The 19,093-nt window shown below is 35.3% G+C and overlaps 1 protein-coding gene across 11 annotated transcripts in view; it reads left to right on the forward strand.

Moving 5' to 3' along the window:
- Patronin (calmodulin-regulated spectrin-associated protein patronin) overlaps nucleotides 1–19,093 on the forward strand; it is a 72,225-nt gene that overhangs the window by 24,245 nt on the left and 28,887 nt on the right. For all 11 annotated transcript variants that reach the window (XM_073081040.1, XM_073081036.1, XM_073081039.1 and 8 more), the window contains exons 2-3: nucleotides 3,801–3,896; nucleotides 18,011–18,226. In XM_073081040.1, coding sequence (XP_072937141.1) covers nucleotides 3,801–3,896; nucleotides 18,011–18,226 — 312 coding nt within the window. The remainder of the gene's footprint in view (nucleotides 1–3,800; nucleotides 3,897–18,010; nucleotides 18,227–19,093) is intronic.

The raw sequence follows: 19,093 nt of genomic DNA on the forward strand, positions 1-19,093 counted from the left end.
TGAATTCAATAAAACAAAATATTATATTAATAAAGTTCTGATTAAGATACAAAGAATAACTGTTCTGGTTAATTTTGTTACGCTGAAACTGTCTAGTTAAATGGGTAAAATGTTATAGATAAATAATCTTTGAATAATATAGAGCAAATAACGGTGTTCATAAATCATACGCATCATAAGTACTATCACTGAGCAGTTTAAATGCAATTACCAGGAAATCCAGTCAGTTTACGGGATTTTAAAATTAAATATAAGTTAGACTGTACCGGGTCCGTCGGAGGTGGTGGCGTGGGCGCGCGACCTCACCGCTCGCGTGGGTTGCAGGTGCCAACGCTCCTTTCCAGTGTTACCATCTCCATCTACTATTCCCCTAGAACGTATTCCTCAAATTTTTGGAAGAAAATTGAACCTCTATGTCTATATCTGTATATAGTAGAGTCAGCCTTATAACAATCTCTAAATATTTTACATGATTTTATTTATTATATTTAGACAAAAAATCTAAACACGCTAATAGATGCTGGCCATTCGCCATTGTTTCCCTTTTGAAACCCTTGACCTTTCTCAATGATCGCTTATTGTTCGCAATTTTCCCTTAATGACGGTTTATAACCATACGTCCAACACAATTGAGCTTTGTGATTGTCATATTTCCATGATTCATAATGATATAATGTCGTCACGAATTGCTGTTGTTACGGGTACATGGTCACTCCATCGCCCTTAATTATTTTTATTATTTTTAGGTGAAGTTATGTTTAGGTTAAAAGTTATGCATAAAAGGTATACGTGCAGTAGTATTTATATTAAGTCAAGTCGAGTACATAATTGCGGGATTCATTAACCTGCCTGTATATGGTAAGGATATCCGATGCCATCGCGGGTGGTTGCACTGCTCTTTGTTCTGCCGGTCAGTGTAGAGTAACCAGCTTTTGTTCTCATCGAGTTGAAAACCTATTATGTAAGTCCCCTGTGGCTGGTTCTCAAATAAACAAAAGCCTTATTGTAAGACATTAGAAACACAGTAGCTGAATTTTATTCAAAACAGATGACTGAAATGGATCGTCATCGACATGTTTTTTCATGATCATCAACACTCTATCATCATCATCATCATCGTTGTTGTCGTCACGTGTTTTTATCGTCATTCACGACATAAGTGACTGACACGGTGCATGAATGCGGAAGTTTATTCTTCCGTTGCACCGGCGAAGAGGTTAATGAAGCCCCTTTCAAAATACAGGAGAGAGTGAAATTCGAGTGTCCGGTGGAGATTCTGCTAATTGCTCGACAATTAACTAGTAAAAATTCTGTGTAGAGAGTGGCCTGCCCGCTCCACTTGTTATATGTTATAGCTTGGCGTATGAAAGTACTTAATAGCAGGCACTTGGTACGCGAACTGCCTGTTTATGTACATTGCATGTACTTCTGTCTATTGGGAACCACTTATATTGTTTGCAGCATTTTTCTCACATCGTTAGCCTTTGATTCTTACTAAAACAAAGAAAGATTAAGTTAATTTGCATAGAATAATTACCTGAATTTAAAGTGTGTAAATATTGTATGAGAAATTATCCAATAGAAAGGATGAATTAATTGATTTTCATACATAAGAATAAAGACCACGCAATTCAAAGACAAACCTGAATACATGTACTTTTTTGGACATACTGAATTATATTCTTGCCCGTTAAAATCCGTATGGGCAACGACTCTCAATTTAATCTAATTAACAAGACTCTTGAGCAATTGAACAAATGTTCGCGTCCATAACCGAACGAATCTCGACAAGTAAGTACCAATAGTCGTCCAAATAGACACAGTGTCAGTTGTTTATGATGTTCGGCTTTGATCGTTCTCGTCCAAGTGGCTTCCTATTCGGGAGTGTCTCTGCATCGGCCTATTTTTATCTGTTGCGGCATGCGGCGGCACGCGTACGACCTTTTCTGCCTTATGATTTGTCGGCGTTCAGCCCTGATGCCGTTATTGATTGCTTCCCAACTTTGTACCTCTCCTTCGTGTTTTCTTTGCAATATTTTGATTAATAAAACTTCCTAATATATTTAATATATTACAGACTTAAATACTCTCAAACATGATGTTAGATGGCATCAATTGCAGCTGTATGATGATCTAGAAATTTAAATGCATCTCCGTTGCTCGCATGCGTTACTAAATAGCAGCTTGGTCCAATTTAATAACAGGCTATGTTCCAGACACAACACGGTTCTTGAACGCTTTGTGCATCTCGTGTTTATTACGGTAATAATATTAACTAGCGAGGTATACTTAAGAACTTTTAATTCATTAAAATCATATGATGATTTAACAGCCTTGACATTGTTGCGAATTTTATAGCGTTTCTATCGATGTTGTCATCTGTGGAATGTTGTCCATGCTTTTTAAAATCTTCTTTATAACCTCTATATTAACCAAGTTGATTAGAATATGATAAATATTTATATCCTACATTAAGTTTACCATTTGGTGCGTGCCCATGTGTTCCATATCCGAATAAATTATTTCGAAAATATGTTATAGTAATATTTGGTGAATATGCTACGTATTTAATTTGTGATATTATTATTTTTCGTCTTATTATTTAGATTTCTATTATGTTAACAGAAACGATAACTGCAATGTCAACCTTTTATTAGATTTTTATTCTTGTTCATCCAGTTAATCACACATCACAATAATAAATGATTGATAGCTAAATACATACGAGTACTAGTTCATAAAGATTCAATCATTTTATATTGAAACGATATTATAAATAAACGCTTTATTGTCTTCGACGCCGTGTTCATTGTTCTTATTGGGAGTAAATTATACTTTTAATATTACCCTAATGGTTATTGATTTATTTCACTTCAATGTGTTTAATATAGAAAACTTCGTGTATTTTAACAGTCTTGGTTAAAGGTATACAACAACGTTATTAGAACAAGGACCCAGCGGAGTTCCACTTACAGATCAATAACCGGAAGTTGCCATAATATGTTGCTGGACAATAATTGTAGCAATCGGCTCGTTTCGAGCTCAACGGACGTTCAAGAGCCGCTTGCATTAACTACGTCGTCAACTTCTACTTGTCAAAGGCCTTTCATAGGTCCATTAGAGAATGACGTGTCTTTCACGTGCCAGCTTACGTTCGCGTACATGTAATCTGCGGTATGAATTTCAAATTCTAACAGGAGAAAGGTTTTTAGCTCACAAACCAAAAACTTGATGTTTCCGTAATTTGCACCGGTTTTTTAATGAAATGTCTATAAATATTTATTACTACATAACTTATAGACAACGTTCATTAGTTTTATTATTAACCCAGCTTAAATCGTTTACTACTTATAACCAAAGACTGAAGTCAAATGTAAGCTTAGTCGTATGCGATTTATGCGACCCATTCTGGGTATGATCGATTATTTTGGGTATTTATTATTTACGAGCTTTTGCCCGTGGCTTCGCTCGCGTTACGAAGTAATATTATTAACTAAGAAGATTTATACAAACTTTCATCCCCTATTTTATCCCCTTGGGGGTAGAATTGGTCAAAATCCTTTCTTAGCGAATGCCTACGTCATCTACCTGCATGCCAAATTTCAGCCCGATCCGTCCAGTGGTTTGGGCTGTGCGTTGATAGATCACTATGTCAGACAGTCACCTTTGAGTTATATATAATATTTAGATATAATTATATAATTATAATTTATTCCATTTAAATTCATTTAATGACTTGGTATATAAGACAATGAAATAAAGTTCCTTACGTGTAATGACAACGTGTTTGTTTGTTTCAGTCGAAGCAGCGAGCGTCGATCAAATGGCTGCTCTCGAAGGCGTTCAACAACAGGGTCCCGGAGAATCTACAGGAGCCGTTCTACAGGGATCATGAGGTTAGATACTATAACTTATTTAACGGTGGAGTTTAGCATAATTTATCATAAGCCCAGCAATAAAAACCAAGACAGTATTTCATTTATTTCTATTTACTGAATGTCTTAAAAATTAGCTGATTATTAAGTTAATTAACTGAACAGTAATATAGCCGATATTCCTATTCAGCGAAGTTTTCTGTCACTTCTGCGATGTTTAGCAAATAAATATTCTTTCACTCCTAATCTGGTACATTTAGTACAAAGTTTATAGTAAATTTGTAGGCTTTTGTAATATTAATAAACACCAGATGCAGTTGCTATGCTTCATAGTCTAATGTTTGATATCAAAGCGGAAGATTGAGCGTATATTTATAATTCAGAGAATTTTCGTCTGAGTAACAGTTTGTATTGCCCCAAATAAGAGTCATTTATATTATATCAAAGAGAATCGATGAGTATTGCGGTATGCGTGTTGCATAACGTTTAAAATGTTATCAATTGCTACATTAAAAGCTTCGATAGTCTCTATGTACAAGTACTAGTCATTGACTACTTTTGATATTGTTTTTGTATTGTTTATAAAAATCCCTTCTCCGACAATAAGAAGTATATCTGAAATGTTATAACACACATGATGCAAAACAATAAACTCTTAAAAAAATCTAAAGCTTATAATAGAAACTATTTTATATGCTCTTTCGTTAGGTTCTTGCTAAGCTTTGTGTCATTGGCAAAAATAATGAGGCATATTTGATCCGCACTGAAAACACGGGCTTATTGGATTTGTTCTTTGCTAAACCTTTTTGTTTTGTACGCTTCGTTACGTTGCTCCATTGAATTCATTCGAGCTCTATTTGGAGCACAATTGAGCTTGTGTCCTATTGATCCCTGTAGCAGCTTACGTTTCCTTATATAAGCATTGGTATGTGCATTTACTGAATTGTTTACTTATCAAGAGTGTGAAGTTACATTTCTTTATATGCTACATAAATTATTCTTTTGGGTTATTATCTCTGTGTATTAAATTTATTAAGTCGTTTTTTGTGCACGACAATCCAAATTATTGTTGTAACAAATACTCTGTAGCAAGTTTATTTTAGCAAATATTTAAAGCGTCGACATTATTTGTAAAAATAAGTTCCTGATTGGTTATGCCTATTTAAAATTGCTTTCATGACGAGCATCTGATATTTCTATTTTTGCAAGCCACCAATCGCAAATTGTCCTTGTGGCAATGCCTTGTAGGTAACCCGAGTCGTTATATGTATTTGCAAAGTTCAAGCTAAGCTGAACTGTTGTATTGATCCGATCCAGTTACATGGGGCCATCACGCGAGCCAACACAGCCGTGGTGTGCTTTTGGGAGCGCCGCTATTTAGCACATGCGAGCTATAAGACTTATTAGTGTAACTGTGTACGGTTCGTGACGACGCATAGTGGAGTGGACTACCCCTCGTATCGTGTCCGGAATCATGAAAATATTTGGAATGTAGGAGTGGTATAATTGACGTTTGAAATGTTAGGTACACTCGTCATATAATATTATGTTGGTGCTGTTAATGTTATATGATCGATGGTAGAACTGAAAGTAGTTGCTGAAGGTAATAATGAGCAGTGTTGTAGATTATTAATAGGTGATAAAAATGTTTGCGAAATGTATGGACTTTCTTCTTTTAGAAAACACACTATGACTTTGTCTCATTTGAAGCTTCTGTTCACTGAAAACAAAAAGGTATCTCTTTAGAAGTTTGCGATGATAAATATAAGCTTCCATTATATTTATCATCGCAAACGATTAGGGAAAGCAGAAATTGTGTGCAGACGATTAGGGAAAGCAAACACGGATATGCATTAACGATTGTTATGATGAACAAGTTCAAGGTTTGCAAGTATACATTAAACAAAACTTCTACCGCACAGGATATTGCGGTAAAAGTGGGTAAGCTTTTGATCAGCTTATACATTGTATTGAGTTCTCGGTAATTGATATCCACGGTAACTTTAGCACATCTTATATTTCAATACGGCTTTGAAGAAGTTAAAAGGGGTGGGGATTAATTCTATCTATTTTTTCGATGATATAAATAACTTTCAAAACATAGAGAGTTCTATAGTTGTTGGCTTACATCAAAACAGGATATAAGGAGAGCTAATAAATGTAAAATGCTTATTTTCAAAGCCATTTTTGATTATGAATATGTAGTTAGCCAATTAAATACATAACTTCTATATAAGTACAGTAGCAAACCGATCTCGATTATTTAAACACTATTCACCTTATTTCGACATTATCAGTACCCTTAGTATGAGTTTTTACATTTTTACAAAAATGTTTCAGTTTACGTATTTCACATACATTTTCAATTGGGTAGGGGCACTGATGGGAAATGTATGGGCAAATTCGTAAACAAATACAAAAATAGTCATTTTTGTAAAATCGTAAAAACTTTTTTTTTTTTTTTTTTATAATATTGGAGTAGCAGACGAGCATGCAGTCCACCTGATGGTAAGTGGCTACTGCCACCCATGGACATCTGTAATCAACCCCAGATAGGATTAGATATTCTTACCTGAGGTCGGGCACAGATGCGCCGCTACCCCTGAGGACTAAGCTGGAACGCCTCGGAAAAGTCTGTCTCCCTTACCACACCCTTCAAACCGGAACACAGCAGCCTAACATTGCTGTTATTAGGTAGAAATAGGTGCGGCGTTGGTGCCGCCGGAGTCGAACCACAGAGGGTTCTACCAACTTATAATAAGGGTACTGTTTTACTTAGATTTAAATATTTGTTATATGTAGCTTTCTGTATCATGAAATATCTCGTTAGGCATTCATTCGTTTTATTCTTGTCTTTTTATAAAAGTCTAAACTCGCATTCTGAATACGACTCACTTCTTTTTAAATATCATTTACACTCAAATTTATATGTTTACAAGTTTAAATTTATATGTTTACAATTGTGTCATGATATGTTTACCGTATGACATAATGTTGTTATGTTATACATGCTTATGAGGTAAAACGAGTTATCTGAAGCATCGGTCCGATAGTTATTTATTTATTAAAGAAGTATTATGAATTAAAAATACATTTATTCGTTCATTGCTCATTATGTAAAGATTATGTGTTAGTTATATAATTTATCCTCACTGTTTTAAGTACAGTAATTTAAGTATAATTATAATGTACTTAATTAACTTTCAGAAGTAACATTTTAAATGGCTTTTAATTATCCTGTATGTTTTATTGTCTAGGAAAACTTGATTTTATAATTACCGTAAATACAAATTTAATACATATATACTGAATTGCGTATATTTTATTTCATAATACAATACAAATTTATACATATATATGCACTATTTGACACACTAACAAGTTGCTTCGAACTTCGCTGCGATCGAAATAACTCCTAACAAATTAATTTATCTAATATAGCCGCGTTAAACTTATTTTCTAGTTAGTTAACTAATTTGGATCCACGCTTAAGCTGCGTTGACATTTTTGTGGACGTTTTGAGCTTGGTAATTTTAGAACTATGCTGTTAAGTAATTTTGCTCTTTAATAAATTTAGCTATTCTAGATTAGAGACTCTAGCTAGAATTTAGTTAAAGTCTCTAGAGAGAGTATTCATTGTCATAATGTTTATTGCTTTTGTCGTTTAATACTTTACTCTCGCTGACATATAATGTAAGTCAAGGTATAATAATTAGTGTATTTGTTTACAAAATAAATGAATTCGTTACAATCTCCCCTATACCTATACACAGTTCGTAGTTTTTGACATGGGATTATGTTTAAACTCGTAACATATACTACGTATACTAATTTTAAAAGAGCAAATATAGAGTCGGCGTTTCGTAAAAGTCGTCGGTGCCATTTCCGCCTTGGGGAAACGGCGATCTTTTGTTCTGTATCGACCGTTGACTCGGCTCTCGATTTAAGGTTATTTTAGTTTAGACCACAGATAAGATTAGTCGCTGAGATACCATTGTTATAGGCGTAATAGGAGATAAAGATTCTGATGTATTTGGAAACATCGGACGCGGTAATTTTTATGTTTCGAAACTGAGAAAATTGAACAAAGGCTGATCATTCAAATTCAATTAAACTCTCTATGTACCTGGTGTCTTCATCAAATTGCTTTTGTTTATATTACAGATAAGAGACCTTTTATAGCCTCTTTAACAACAGTTTTAAACATTATTGTGTTCTTGTTAGAGAAGTGTGGTAAGTACACAAGTCTTTCTAAGTCCTCAGGGTAACAAAACTTCTGTGATTGAGGATATAATTTAAGGCGTCGAACCTTTTTGAGGTTGTTTATAAATATCCATGGCCGACAATCACGACATATGATCAGGCATGGGTTACTATTTCAGATACGTAGAAAAAAATAAGTTCAAACCAGAAGTCCATCATATAAAATGTTTTTAGTTTTTTTTGTCCAGATATTAGTTAAATAATTACGCGATCTTCTCACGATAATTACCCGAGAGCTTTCATATGACTCAACTTCAGGTCAATATCACTAACATCACAGCCGACCACAGCGCATGCACAACGCGCTGAATGGATGTCTTGATTTATGATTCACTCTAAGATCATTTCATTCCGGATTGAGATCGTGAGCTCAGATTGATTGTGTATGGCAAATCGATCGGATGTCTTGTGTGGGTGTTGGCTTTGTCTTTTGCCTGTTGCCGATGCGTGGGCTCAATTTTTTCTAGACAAATTAGGTCTGTTGCAAAAAAATATTTGATTTGGCTACCTACATACCAATACATAGGTACAGAGGTATAGGTACGCAGCTACATCAGAACTCAAAGGTATAATTGTTATATTTTGATCTGTGATTATTCCTCTCGCGAATATTTTTGTCTTATAACTGTAATTCTTGCGATTTTGATTTAATTGATTTATAGCAAGGCACAATCAAACTTGACGTCGCCTGATTTATCTAAATGAGTTTTTGCTTGCAACTCAAATACAGACTGTAAGTTTTGTCTTTGGATAAAGTTGAAAAGGTTGTTCGCGAATAAATCTGAATCAGCTGTAGTAAAAACTAGGCGTTGCGACTTACGCTAGCAATTTAGCTTTAGAAAAGGGAAAGATGCAAAAAAAAGATTCGCAAATGAAACACAAATCTCGCCGGCGCCTTTCTCCTTGACCCGTGGGCTGCGGCCAGACGCCGGCAATTTGTCGTATCGTTTTGTTGCGCCTTTTTGTCGCATTGTCGTGTCGCAATCGTACAGCTCAATTATTCTCACTGGAGTGCGTGTCGTGGAGCTTGTCTAATTAGTAAGGAATTCTCTGATTTGTGGCTGTTAATGTGTACCCTGCACGAGGTTGCCGTATTTTTAAGAGATCTTGCAAGCTCGCCAATTTCAGTTGTCTGTTCCGCTTACGTTACATAATAAACGACCCCATTGAAATGGAATGAAATTTCGCTCAAAGGAGAAATTACATTATTCATCTATAAATTCTAAAGACGTTCTGCTATGTTCACCACTACTCTCTTCTAACGCGGTCTTTGTTACCTTCTCATCGTCAATAAGTTGTAATTTCACCGGAAAGTTCGTATACGTTATTTTTACAGGAAAGCTGTTTTGAAACTTTGATCGTATTGAATATTCTATAGAGGAGTGTTGTTAAACATTCCGGTTTTAAATTACACGATGATTCAAATAATTTCACAATGAGTCAAAGTTACATGTTTTGTGTTTACAAGTATTTCGTTTATGTAATAAGAGCCTGATATAATCATAAATGTCTACAATGGTGACATGTTTGAATAATCTTTATTTAATTATGAACGGGGAACCTAACCGTTTGTCATTGTATCTGGGTGGCATACGACAGTTTTCCGCAAAAGGAGCAAAGATCAAAATGTAGTTATTGCCGTTATGGGTGTTAGTGACACTGATTACTAACAAGATACTAACTTGGTGTGTAACTAGATTAGGCAGTACTTATATATGTGTAGCCTGCCCTCTTGCTTTTCTTATTTTGAATTGCCCAATTTTAAAAATATCTTCAAGCTGTACCAGATCATAATCATAATCAACAGAACAATATGTGATATTTTATAATTAATTGTTTTGTTAATAGCTACAAGCTTATTACAAAATCTGTGGGTCTCCTACGCAGTCAGGGGATCCAAATGAGACAACAATGACAGTGCTAATTAGATGTGACTCGTGTAAATAGTCCCGAGGTTTGCTCTGCTTTTGTTCAAACAGACAACTTTGTAAATGGATGTTCAAGTATGTTTAGAAGAAACATACTTTGCGAAAGACATATTTAGAACATCGACCCGTCAATAACATTTACTCGTATGTACGTTGGACGCTAACTCAGTTGGTCTGAACATAAAATGTCTGGAGAGCGTTTAGTATATCTATTAACTTTAAGTGTTACCTACTTTAGGTAAATCTAAGGATAAAAGTTATTGTAGCCGCCGAATTGACATTAAGTATATGTATCTAGTAATATTTTAAAATATTTTAATCTGGCGTTGTATTTCTATTTCGAGAAAAAGTCGATGTAAAACGTCGAGGAAATGAAAAAAAAAGCGATCAATATGAAATGATAATCAGAAATCTGTATGTTGTCCAGAAAACATAGACACTAACATTTTTACTAAATATTAATTATCTTTTCTGTATGCTATTACGCTACTCAAACATATTCGAGATAAGTTGATAAGCACAATTGGAAACAGCATACCTGTACCAATTTATAGGTGACTGTGGTCGCAACAATAAAATGGCGTTACAATATCGATATGCATTTCCAATGGGGGATTGCGTAAAGTTGTTAAAAACGCCCAAAACGCAACAATCGTGTCGCGCTAGATAAAAGTGAGAGCTATCGAGGTCGTGTCGAATGTGTGGACCGCGACCCGCTGCCAGGGTTGTGACTGAGTTACTTCCCTTCGCAGACGAGTGCTATAAGCGTACCCGTGATCCTGAGAAACAGCATCCAGAGGAACCGATGGGCGGCGTGGACGTGGGGTTTTTGCCGATAGAAGTTTGGCATGTCATCTTTGCTGCCCCCGCGGCTGAGACAAGCCCATACAGAGGTTCCCCACGAAAAACGAAATAGGTTACTACTTCCCTGACGTTCCGAAGATGCAAATAGTAACTCTAAATGTGGTTAATAACTCAGATGTCTTCGGACGTTGATAAAAAGTGCATTTCTGGTCGAGGCAAATCCGTGTCAGGTTGTTGCGTCATTTGTTTGGGTAATAGTTTTCTATTTACACTCTAAAGAGATCTAAAGTAGAATGGTGTTGTAAAATATTAAAGTCGATATAAACTTTGGTCTCGGTGTATCAACGATTTTTTTTCCGTGATTAGAATAACATAATCTTCTAGTCCTGTTTAGTCCTGCTGTGATGATTACTATTAGATACATAACAAATAATTCTTATGAATACTTCAATACTTCGTGGAAATTAACGTCTGTCGGACAAATTAATAAGAATATTTTTCTCAACCTTGTTTTTGTGTAACAGACTTCATAAATTTTTATTATATTCTTAATATATTGTTATTTTTCTTTTTTTCGTAGCACGCCAGCCCTGGTCATACAACATGCGTGTTTCGTACATTTCATGGTCAATGAGATGGTAATACGGTGGCGTAAAGTCTTTCCATGACCGGTTTTCTGTTTATTTCCCAAAATACTATAGTGTTGTTTTAGATGTTTTCGACCATTGTTATTGCAATTATGAATGACAAGATAAAGAGGCCCTGTTATAACCGTTCTCCACATGTAAGTAGGTATATCTGTTCATTTAGTGCTTTACATATTTTTTTAAGTTAAATGCTCCTGATTATGTACATATTTACTCGTAGATACGAGTATAATTAGACGTTATAGCACAGATGGGTTTTTAGTAAGTACTTGCTCAATAACATATAAATATATAAGGGAAGAAAGTCCTATAATTGTGGAACAGTCAATATAATATGTAGTGTGATAAAATCATGCAGATTAGTTGATCCGTCGATTGATTTCTCGGACCAACACCCTGATTCTCGTATTTTCGCGTAATGTTATTTTACTTTTTGTATTTTTTTTCTTAAATTTTGAACAAAACTAATAGGTATAATGCTAAACAACTACATGAAATATTTTGCTGTATGAAATATTTTTATGTTGCTGCCAATGGATATGGAGATAATTAAGTTTACTGATAACGGCCACGGACTGGCGAGCATGTTCTAGTCCAGTTCGAGATAAAGCTGTCTTGCGCGTGATGAAGGGCGTATAGCAGAAAAGATGACAGCTGAAGTGTATTCCCAGACCAATGACCTTATGGTACATAGATTTTATCTTGGTTATGTTATAATGATATCAAGTACCGTGATATCTTACGACCTTTTAAAACTAGATAAGGAAATATTTTTAATTTACAAGCTTTTATTTTTTAAATATGGAGCTTTTTCATATATGTGCGAATAAGGCCACACATACTATATAATCATAAGTTTAATGGCACATTCATTAAAAGTAACTCAAAAGTCCGCGGTTCTTACAAAGAAAATTTTCGTTCCCGCTCTATTAAAAGTTTTTCAGATTTTCTGATACTACTGGATTAAGGAATTCGAACATATTCTTAGAAATTGACTTCAACGTATTATATTACGATACTATATGATTTACTCATTTTGACCGCTTTTAAGTTTTATTCTTGACTTTAAATTAACGAATGTAGCTAATAATTTGAATCTGATGTTATCACTTAATTATTGTATGACTAACGTCGGGATCAAGACTCGAATACTGCCTGAGATCGATCATACTCATGTGTAAAGGCTATATGCTCATGATATGTGAGTACGTTTCACTTCCATGTTTAGTTTTACCAGTTGAAACCCATGATTTCACCTCATTAATGAAAGTTATCTCTTAATTTTTACAGCAAGCAAATTAATGTGGTACCGCTAGTCTTAACGTTAATTATTTATTGTAACTGTTACTTGACTTAATTATAATAACTAATTGATTACCAAGAGTTTGTCATTAGCTGTTCAGTAGTGCATGCAGATATTCAATTAACATTTGATTAGAATTAAAATGCGCATACATTGTTCTAGTGGGATAATCGTGGTGACCACGATGTAAACAAAAACAAACAAGTGGACAAACATTCCTTATTAGTCGCTGTAAGAAGCTAATGAGAAACTCAATTCAGTGTATCGCTATATAAGATCAGTTGCGTTAGAAAATATAACATAATAAACGTTGTTAGTTATTCAATTCTGATTACATAAAAATATCTTTTAAGTCCTCTAGTTTTCGGTCTAATAAATTAAAAAATCTAGATTTACATATTACATACTTTATACTTTTTATAAAATAATTACGTGATAAATGTGCCTATATCTTAATTTAAAATTTCTGCTTATGACAGTTTTCATTGCTTACAAGTGTATGTCTACTAATTAGCAATATATAACGTGAAAGGTAACCGACGTATATCGATTTAATTAGTAGCATAATTAAAAATTACATTATTCGTTACCTCTCTACCCACGTTTCCAGCGTCACACATGAAATTCATTTAAAAATTGAATTATTCAGATACTTTTTCCTTTCGACTTTATTATTAATCCGTACGTACATTATACAATATTATATTATAATATAATAAATACTGGCATACTTTGTTAGAAGTACAAGATATTAAAAATTCCAAAAATAGGTAAGTATTTCATTTCAGTGTTTCAATTCTAAGGGCATAAATTTAACAATAAAGTGTATGCAGATTAAATTATTGTAAGTGTTCGTTACCGCCCTGTAATAAACGCCAAAAAGTATTCAAGTCTTACGTAAGGTTGACCAATGACGATGGGTGCATCTCTATTCGGGACAACTAAGTTGGAATATCTCATTTAAATCCGTTACGACAACTCTTAAACTAGAAAACCGCAACGTAATGCTGTTGATGTAAGGCAAGAAGTAGGTGTGACGGCAGCACCTCCGGAGTAGAATCACGAAGGGTTCTACTATTAGGTAAACGAAACTTTCTCCGTTATCTAAAGCTTGAAATGGTAAAGTAAGTAACATTTCGTGCATTCGTGAATGCAGACATGATCGTCAAGTAGGCGAACGGTTGAACTTGCAGTCATTATTCCGCACTCACGATCGTGTCTCGTGCCATGTCTCAATCTGTAATGTAACAATGCGATTACCGTTGATGTCTGAATTCAGTTTGAATTGGTTGTAAATGTGCTAAGTGATAAATGATTCGGGGAACTGTTTTACTCGGACTAACTAGTGCAAAACCCGATCAGAGCCTAAATAGAGTTCCTCCAGCATAAGTAGTTACTTACCGAAGGGTTGCCGTCGGACTAGTGCCGATGCATGTTAAAAGAGCTTTCCCTTAAAACCAGCGTTCTATTAGAATTCACAGAAAAATAAGTTAATTCCTTCATCGAGATTACGTTAGAGTCCATGGGGTCCATAGATCGCTAAACATTAGATGCGATTATATGTAATTGCTATCACTTCTTCGAATATAATCGCTGTTTTTTTTAGTCTTATGTTGTCCATTCTTAATGCCTGTACGTTTTGCTATAAGGTTCAATATAGCATCTCTCGACTCGTTCATGGTACCACCGTTGCCAATGTCCTCTTGACCTCTAACCATTAAACTGTTGAGATTACAATGGCGTTATCGAGACTAGCACAAATGCCGAACTATTAAAGCGAAACATGTAACACTTTCGACGAAAGCTTCGAGCGTACTTCGAGCTATGTTAAAGAGATTAATTTTTGATAAGAACGCTGATAATACAAATTAATTTAAAAATACTTTCAGTTTTCAATGTATAAAAGATTGTGTAATAAAAATTAGAATACAATTCTAGTCATCTGTTGCCTGAGGCGTTTAATATAGTAAAAATGGTATGGTAATTACTAGAACATATTTTTTAGATAAAGAAGGCTGTTGGAAATTAGACTAATTATAAAAGAAAAACGAATATTAATCGATATCTGCATTTCAAAGATCCCTGTTAACAGTCTCGACATTCATGGAACACGTAATTAAAGTAAAACCGTAGCCGATCACAGATGTGTTGTTACCCTACATAATTTAATTGGAATATCCCATGGAAATTCCTTACCACGTCCTGGAAATCAGAACACAAACATTAGCACTGCTACTGCTGTAAGGTAAAATGAAGTTAAATTGCAGTGTTGTCGCATTAAAGAATTACATATTTCAAAGTTAAAATTAAATGTTTGCACAATTCGTACAAGCACTCAGAGACGACAATGCCAGGTACTTTAAATTAGAACAGTAGCAGATTGTTAACTGGTCTCTAATGCATTGTTTCTGATATTTATCGTCTTATCGCTTCTTTGAAATGTTATTAAAACTTCAGGCGACGTAGACTGTTCAGCATAACATAAACGATGTTATGGTTAAGTATTGAACATAAGTATGCATTCAGAACCGGTATTGGATGGAGCCATAGATATAGCTGTGAGATTCATAAGTAGGTTTGAACTATTTTAGTAAACTGTGTCTTTCAAATCTTTTAATCTATACCTACAATCCTCGATCGATGGCACCTCCGACCATCTAGATAAAATATGTATGCTTTAGAAACCGTCAACCTACCATGGACGAAATGGAAATAAGCTCTTAAAATTTTACCTTATAATAAGTTCTCATTTCTGTATAAAACTAGTGTTATTCCGTCAATTTCCTACGGAGTTTAATTAAAGCCATAAATGATAACGGTGGCGCGACGTTATTTGTGACGTCACGCCGTCGACCGCACCCAGGGCGCTGCAAGGCCACTCAGCGGAGACTCCTAAGTCTGTGACGCAATATTAGTCATTCCCTTTAAATATAACACCATTAGACATTTTATCACGAACAACAGGCAACGCAACTTGACCAACTAGTCCACTCCCGTTAATGGCTTTAGGTCGAAGGAATAAGAACCTGCGTGGGTTCCGCTGATTCCCGATTGCGAAACTTTTCGCAGTACTGTACTATTGATGAGCTCTATGTCACTATACGCCATTTCTTCAGACGCGAAATTACTTACATTGTTTACAGGTTGACAAAGATTATAAGACCGCTTATTATCTTTTCTTCACGCATCGTTGAATTAAACGGCAATTAATATGCATTTTCTTTTGATATTTTATCAACATTTGAAAATTATCCCATTAAAGTTAAATTGTTACGTTAATTTAAAATAACTCCAGCAAAACAACTATATGTATAAGGATTGAAATCCATCAACATTAATTATTATGAATATGAATAAATGTTAACCTGTATATAGGTAATTAAACTTCTCATCTGAAAATCATAGATACGATTATTATTTCTATTTACATACCATCACGCCAAGTTTCCATTTCTCTCTTGGAATGTTATTATCACACAAATGTGTGAATTGTATGTTACGTCATCGTTACAATGTGACGAGTATGACATAATCACTTTACCAGCCTAAATTGAAGAGGGTTTTCAATGGCGAATTTGTTTATTACAAGTATTGTGTTCTGGATCTTGGCGCTTGTTTACTTTTACCTATTTGTTTGCGATGAAAACTGTGGAACTATATGCGTGGAAACCTAAACTACATACATATAACTATATCTTTTCGTACAAACACTAGGAAGTTTCATTAGAATAGCTAAATCATTTTGCACAAAATATAATTTCAACATAGTAACAGACTTGTTGATCTCTACCAATAACCGCGTGTTCCGAGCACTTAAACTCGTGTTGCGGAACAATCAAATGATTCACGAGCTGAACCTAGCCGTCATCAAAGCGGAACCTTGACAGTGAATCAAACCGTAAACGAATTATTTGCTCTAGCCGTAGCTGCAGTTTCTTCGACCATCTGACCATGGACAACAAAAAGTGAATAATCCGCCTGGAGAAAATTAACTGTCGCTTTTTTATATTTGAGCCTAACGACAAAGCAGACGTGCCTGATGGAAAGTAGTCAACGTCGCCTATGAACATTTGCAACACCAGAGGAGTCGCCAATGCATCGCCGGCTTTGACGGAGAGTTCTTTTTGCACCTTTTTTGAAGAGCCCCATGTCATAGCGGTCCGGGAATACCTCAGAAGGAAGTTAATTCCACATCTTGCACGTTCGTGGCAAAAACGTCCGCGCTAACCGAACCGTGGAGGGCCGCCACGAGTCCAGTTGGTGTGGATGGAACTTCATCCTTCGGCGAGTGGTGCGATGGAGGAAGGGTGACGTAGGCACCAGGTTAAATAGTTCCTCGGAACACTCGCCATTGTAAAGCCGGTAGAACACGCAAAGGGAACCTATGTCACTCCGGAAACTTAAAGGTTCTAACCGATCGGAAATCTTCGGATCGTTGACGATTCGAGTCGTCACTGACGGACGAACGGGCATATTGTGTCTTAGTGACGGAATAAGGAAACTTTCCTTTCATTTCAGAAGAATACCTGACTAAAGATTGGCGTGTTTTCTTGTAAAGTCCTCTAGCCCTTAAGCTGATTTAAGATTTAAGATTTAAAATAGTATAATTTTAAAAACCTTTTAAAGCTTACAAATAGAATTTTCGATGTGAAAGCGGTGCTTCAAATATTCACTGACTAATAAGTGAATATTTGTGTAAAGGCTTATTTTGTAAGTTGCGGTGTACATTGCAGCTATGTATATTTAAGAAGGAATGCGATGGCGACCTCTTGTTAAATTAAAATTATGCGATAATTTTAGAATCTAGTTACGGGTTGAGAATTCATCGTAGGTGCATTTTATCTTTAAACATTAAGTCGCAATATGAAATGTAAGGGCTCGTTTAGCATTCGCTATTATGGCTTCAGCGTTTATTGCGTGTTTGTTTGATGTGTTCAGTACTGACTGCGGTGTCTACCACTTCAGTAGTGTTACCTTCCCTTGCTTATATAACTATAAATGTGTACCGAAAATAATTATTTTTATTTGACTACTCTATTTCATCGTTTCATTGATGCACTGGCCATCTTAGTGAAACGAAACCTCATTGCTAATGAAGAAGATACAAACGTTCAGTTAAAGATCCTAAGTCAGATGAAAAAAAATGTAAACAACATTTTTAATGTAAAACTCCCCTTTCCTCCATTACAGGATCAGGAGCACCTGAAACCGCCCATAGTGGGCGGTTTGGCCAACGCGGAGCTGTACTGCCTTGCGTTGGCCAACATGTACTCGGACCCCAACTACCATAGCCTGAACCACTGGAACATCCTGCAGACACTAGCGCGCAAGGGCGTGCAGGTGCCGGACCCGCCGGACTGCGCACTCACCGAGACCGTCCTCATTCAAACCAATCCTCTCAAGATGGTGAGTAGGTTTATCTTATATGCGGTTGTAGTGATAGTTTTCTAATGAAAATGTTAATTAATTCTTCGTGTGTGATTACGCGATCAATTTAATAATGGAGAATATATCATGTTGCTCTAACTTCGTGTACACGTATGTAAATGCTTCTGCATTTACATACGTGTACACGAAACCTATTTTTTCCGATGAAAGGTGACCTGTGTCACACTGTGAAAAGTTATTTTCGCTTGAAAGTCTAAACCGGTTTAACTAGCTGTTTTCAAAATTACTTTTAGTTGTTTACTTACAGTGACAAACTTATATTTGATTTATTTCTATTAGGCTTAAATTTTACGAGAGCATTTTTATAGGTAACAAATAAAACGATTAACACGTTTCATTTGGATAATATTAATAAAAGATGTGTTACAAATAAATTTGAAAAAGATTGATATGTCCATTAAGAAGATTAGCTTTAAATTATAAACATTAATAGTGATTGCTTTCCTAAGTTCCGAGAAATACTAAGGCTGCTCATTAGTAAAACGAATCGCCTTTTGTATTGCGATAAGCAATTGATGAGAAATATAATGGGCACTGCAGTGGGTGGATGAGAGCCGGCCATGATTGCAGTTTCGTGTTTATCCGCGAGCGAATCTGATGGCAATAGATTAAATTGGCCGTAGGCTGTCTGCCGGCAACACAAGAAATGCCCACGTAAACACACCCACTGAGATTAGACTTGGAATTAACAGTACTTTCCTGTTCATTACATACATCTGAACGTATTTGTATTGAGTAGTAGACGCAAACAAATAGTACCGTAAAGTTCTAACTGTTTTGTGCCTTTATTTTTTTCGATACCTTTGAATCTCTTGGCATGTAGCT

This window comes from Epargyreus clarus, unplaced genomic scaffold (genome assembly GCF_041222505.1).
Source record: "Epargyreus clarus isolate Ecla_fem2 unplaced genomic scaffold, WU_Ecla_fem_2.2 ptg000015l, whole genome shotgun sequence".
NCBI lineage: Eukaryota > Metazoa > Arthropoda > Insecta > Lepidoptera > Hesperiidae > Epargyreus > Epargyreus clarus.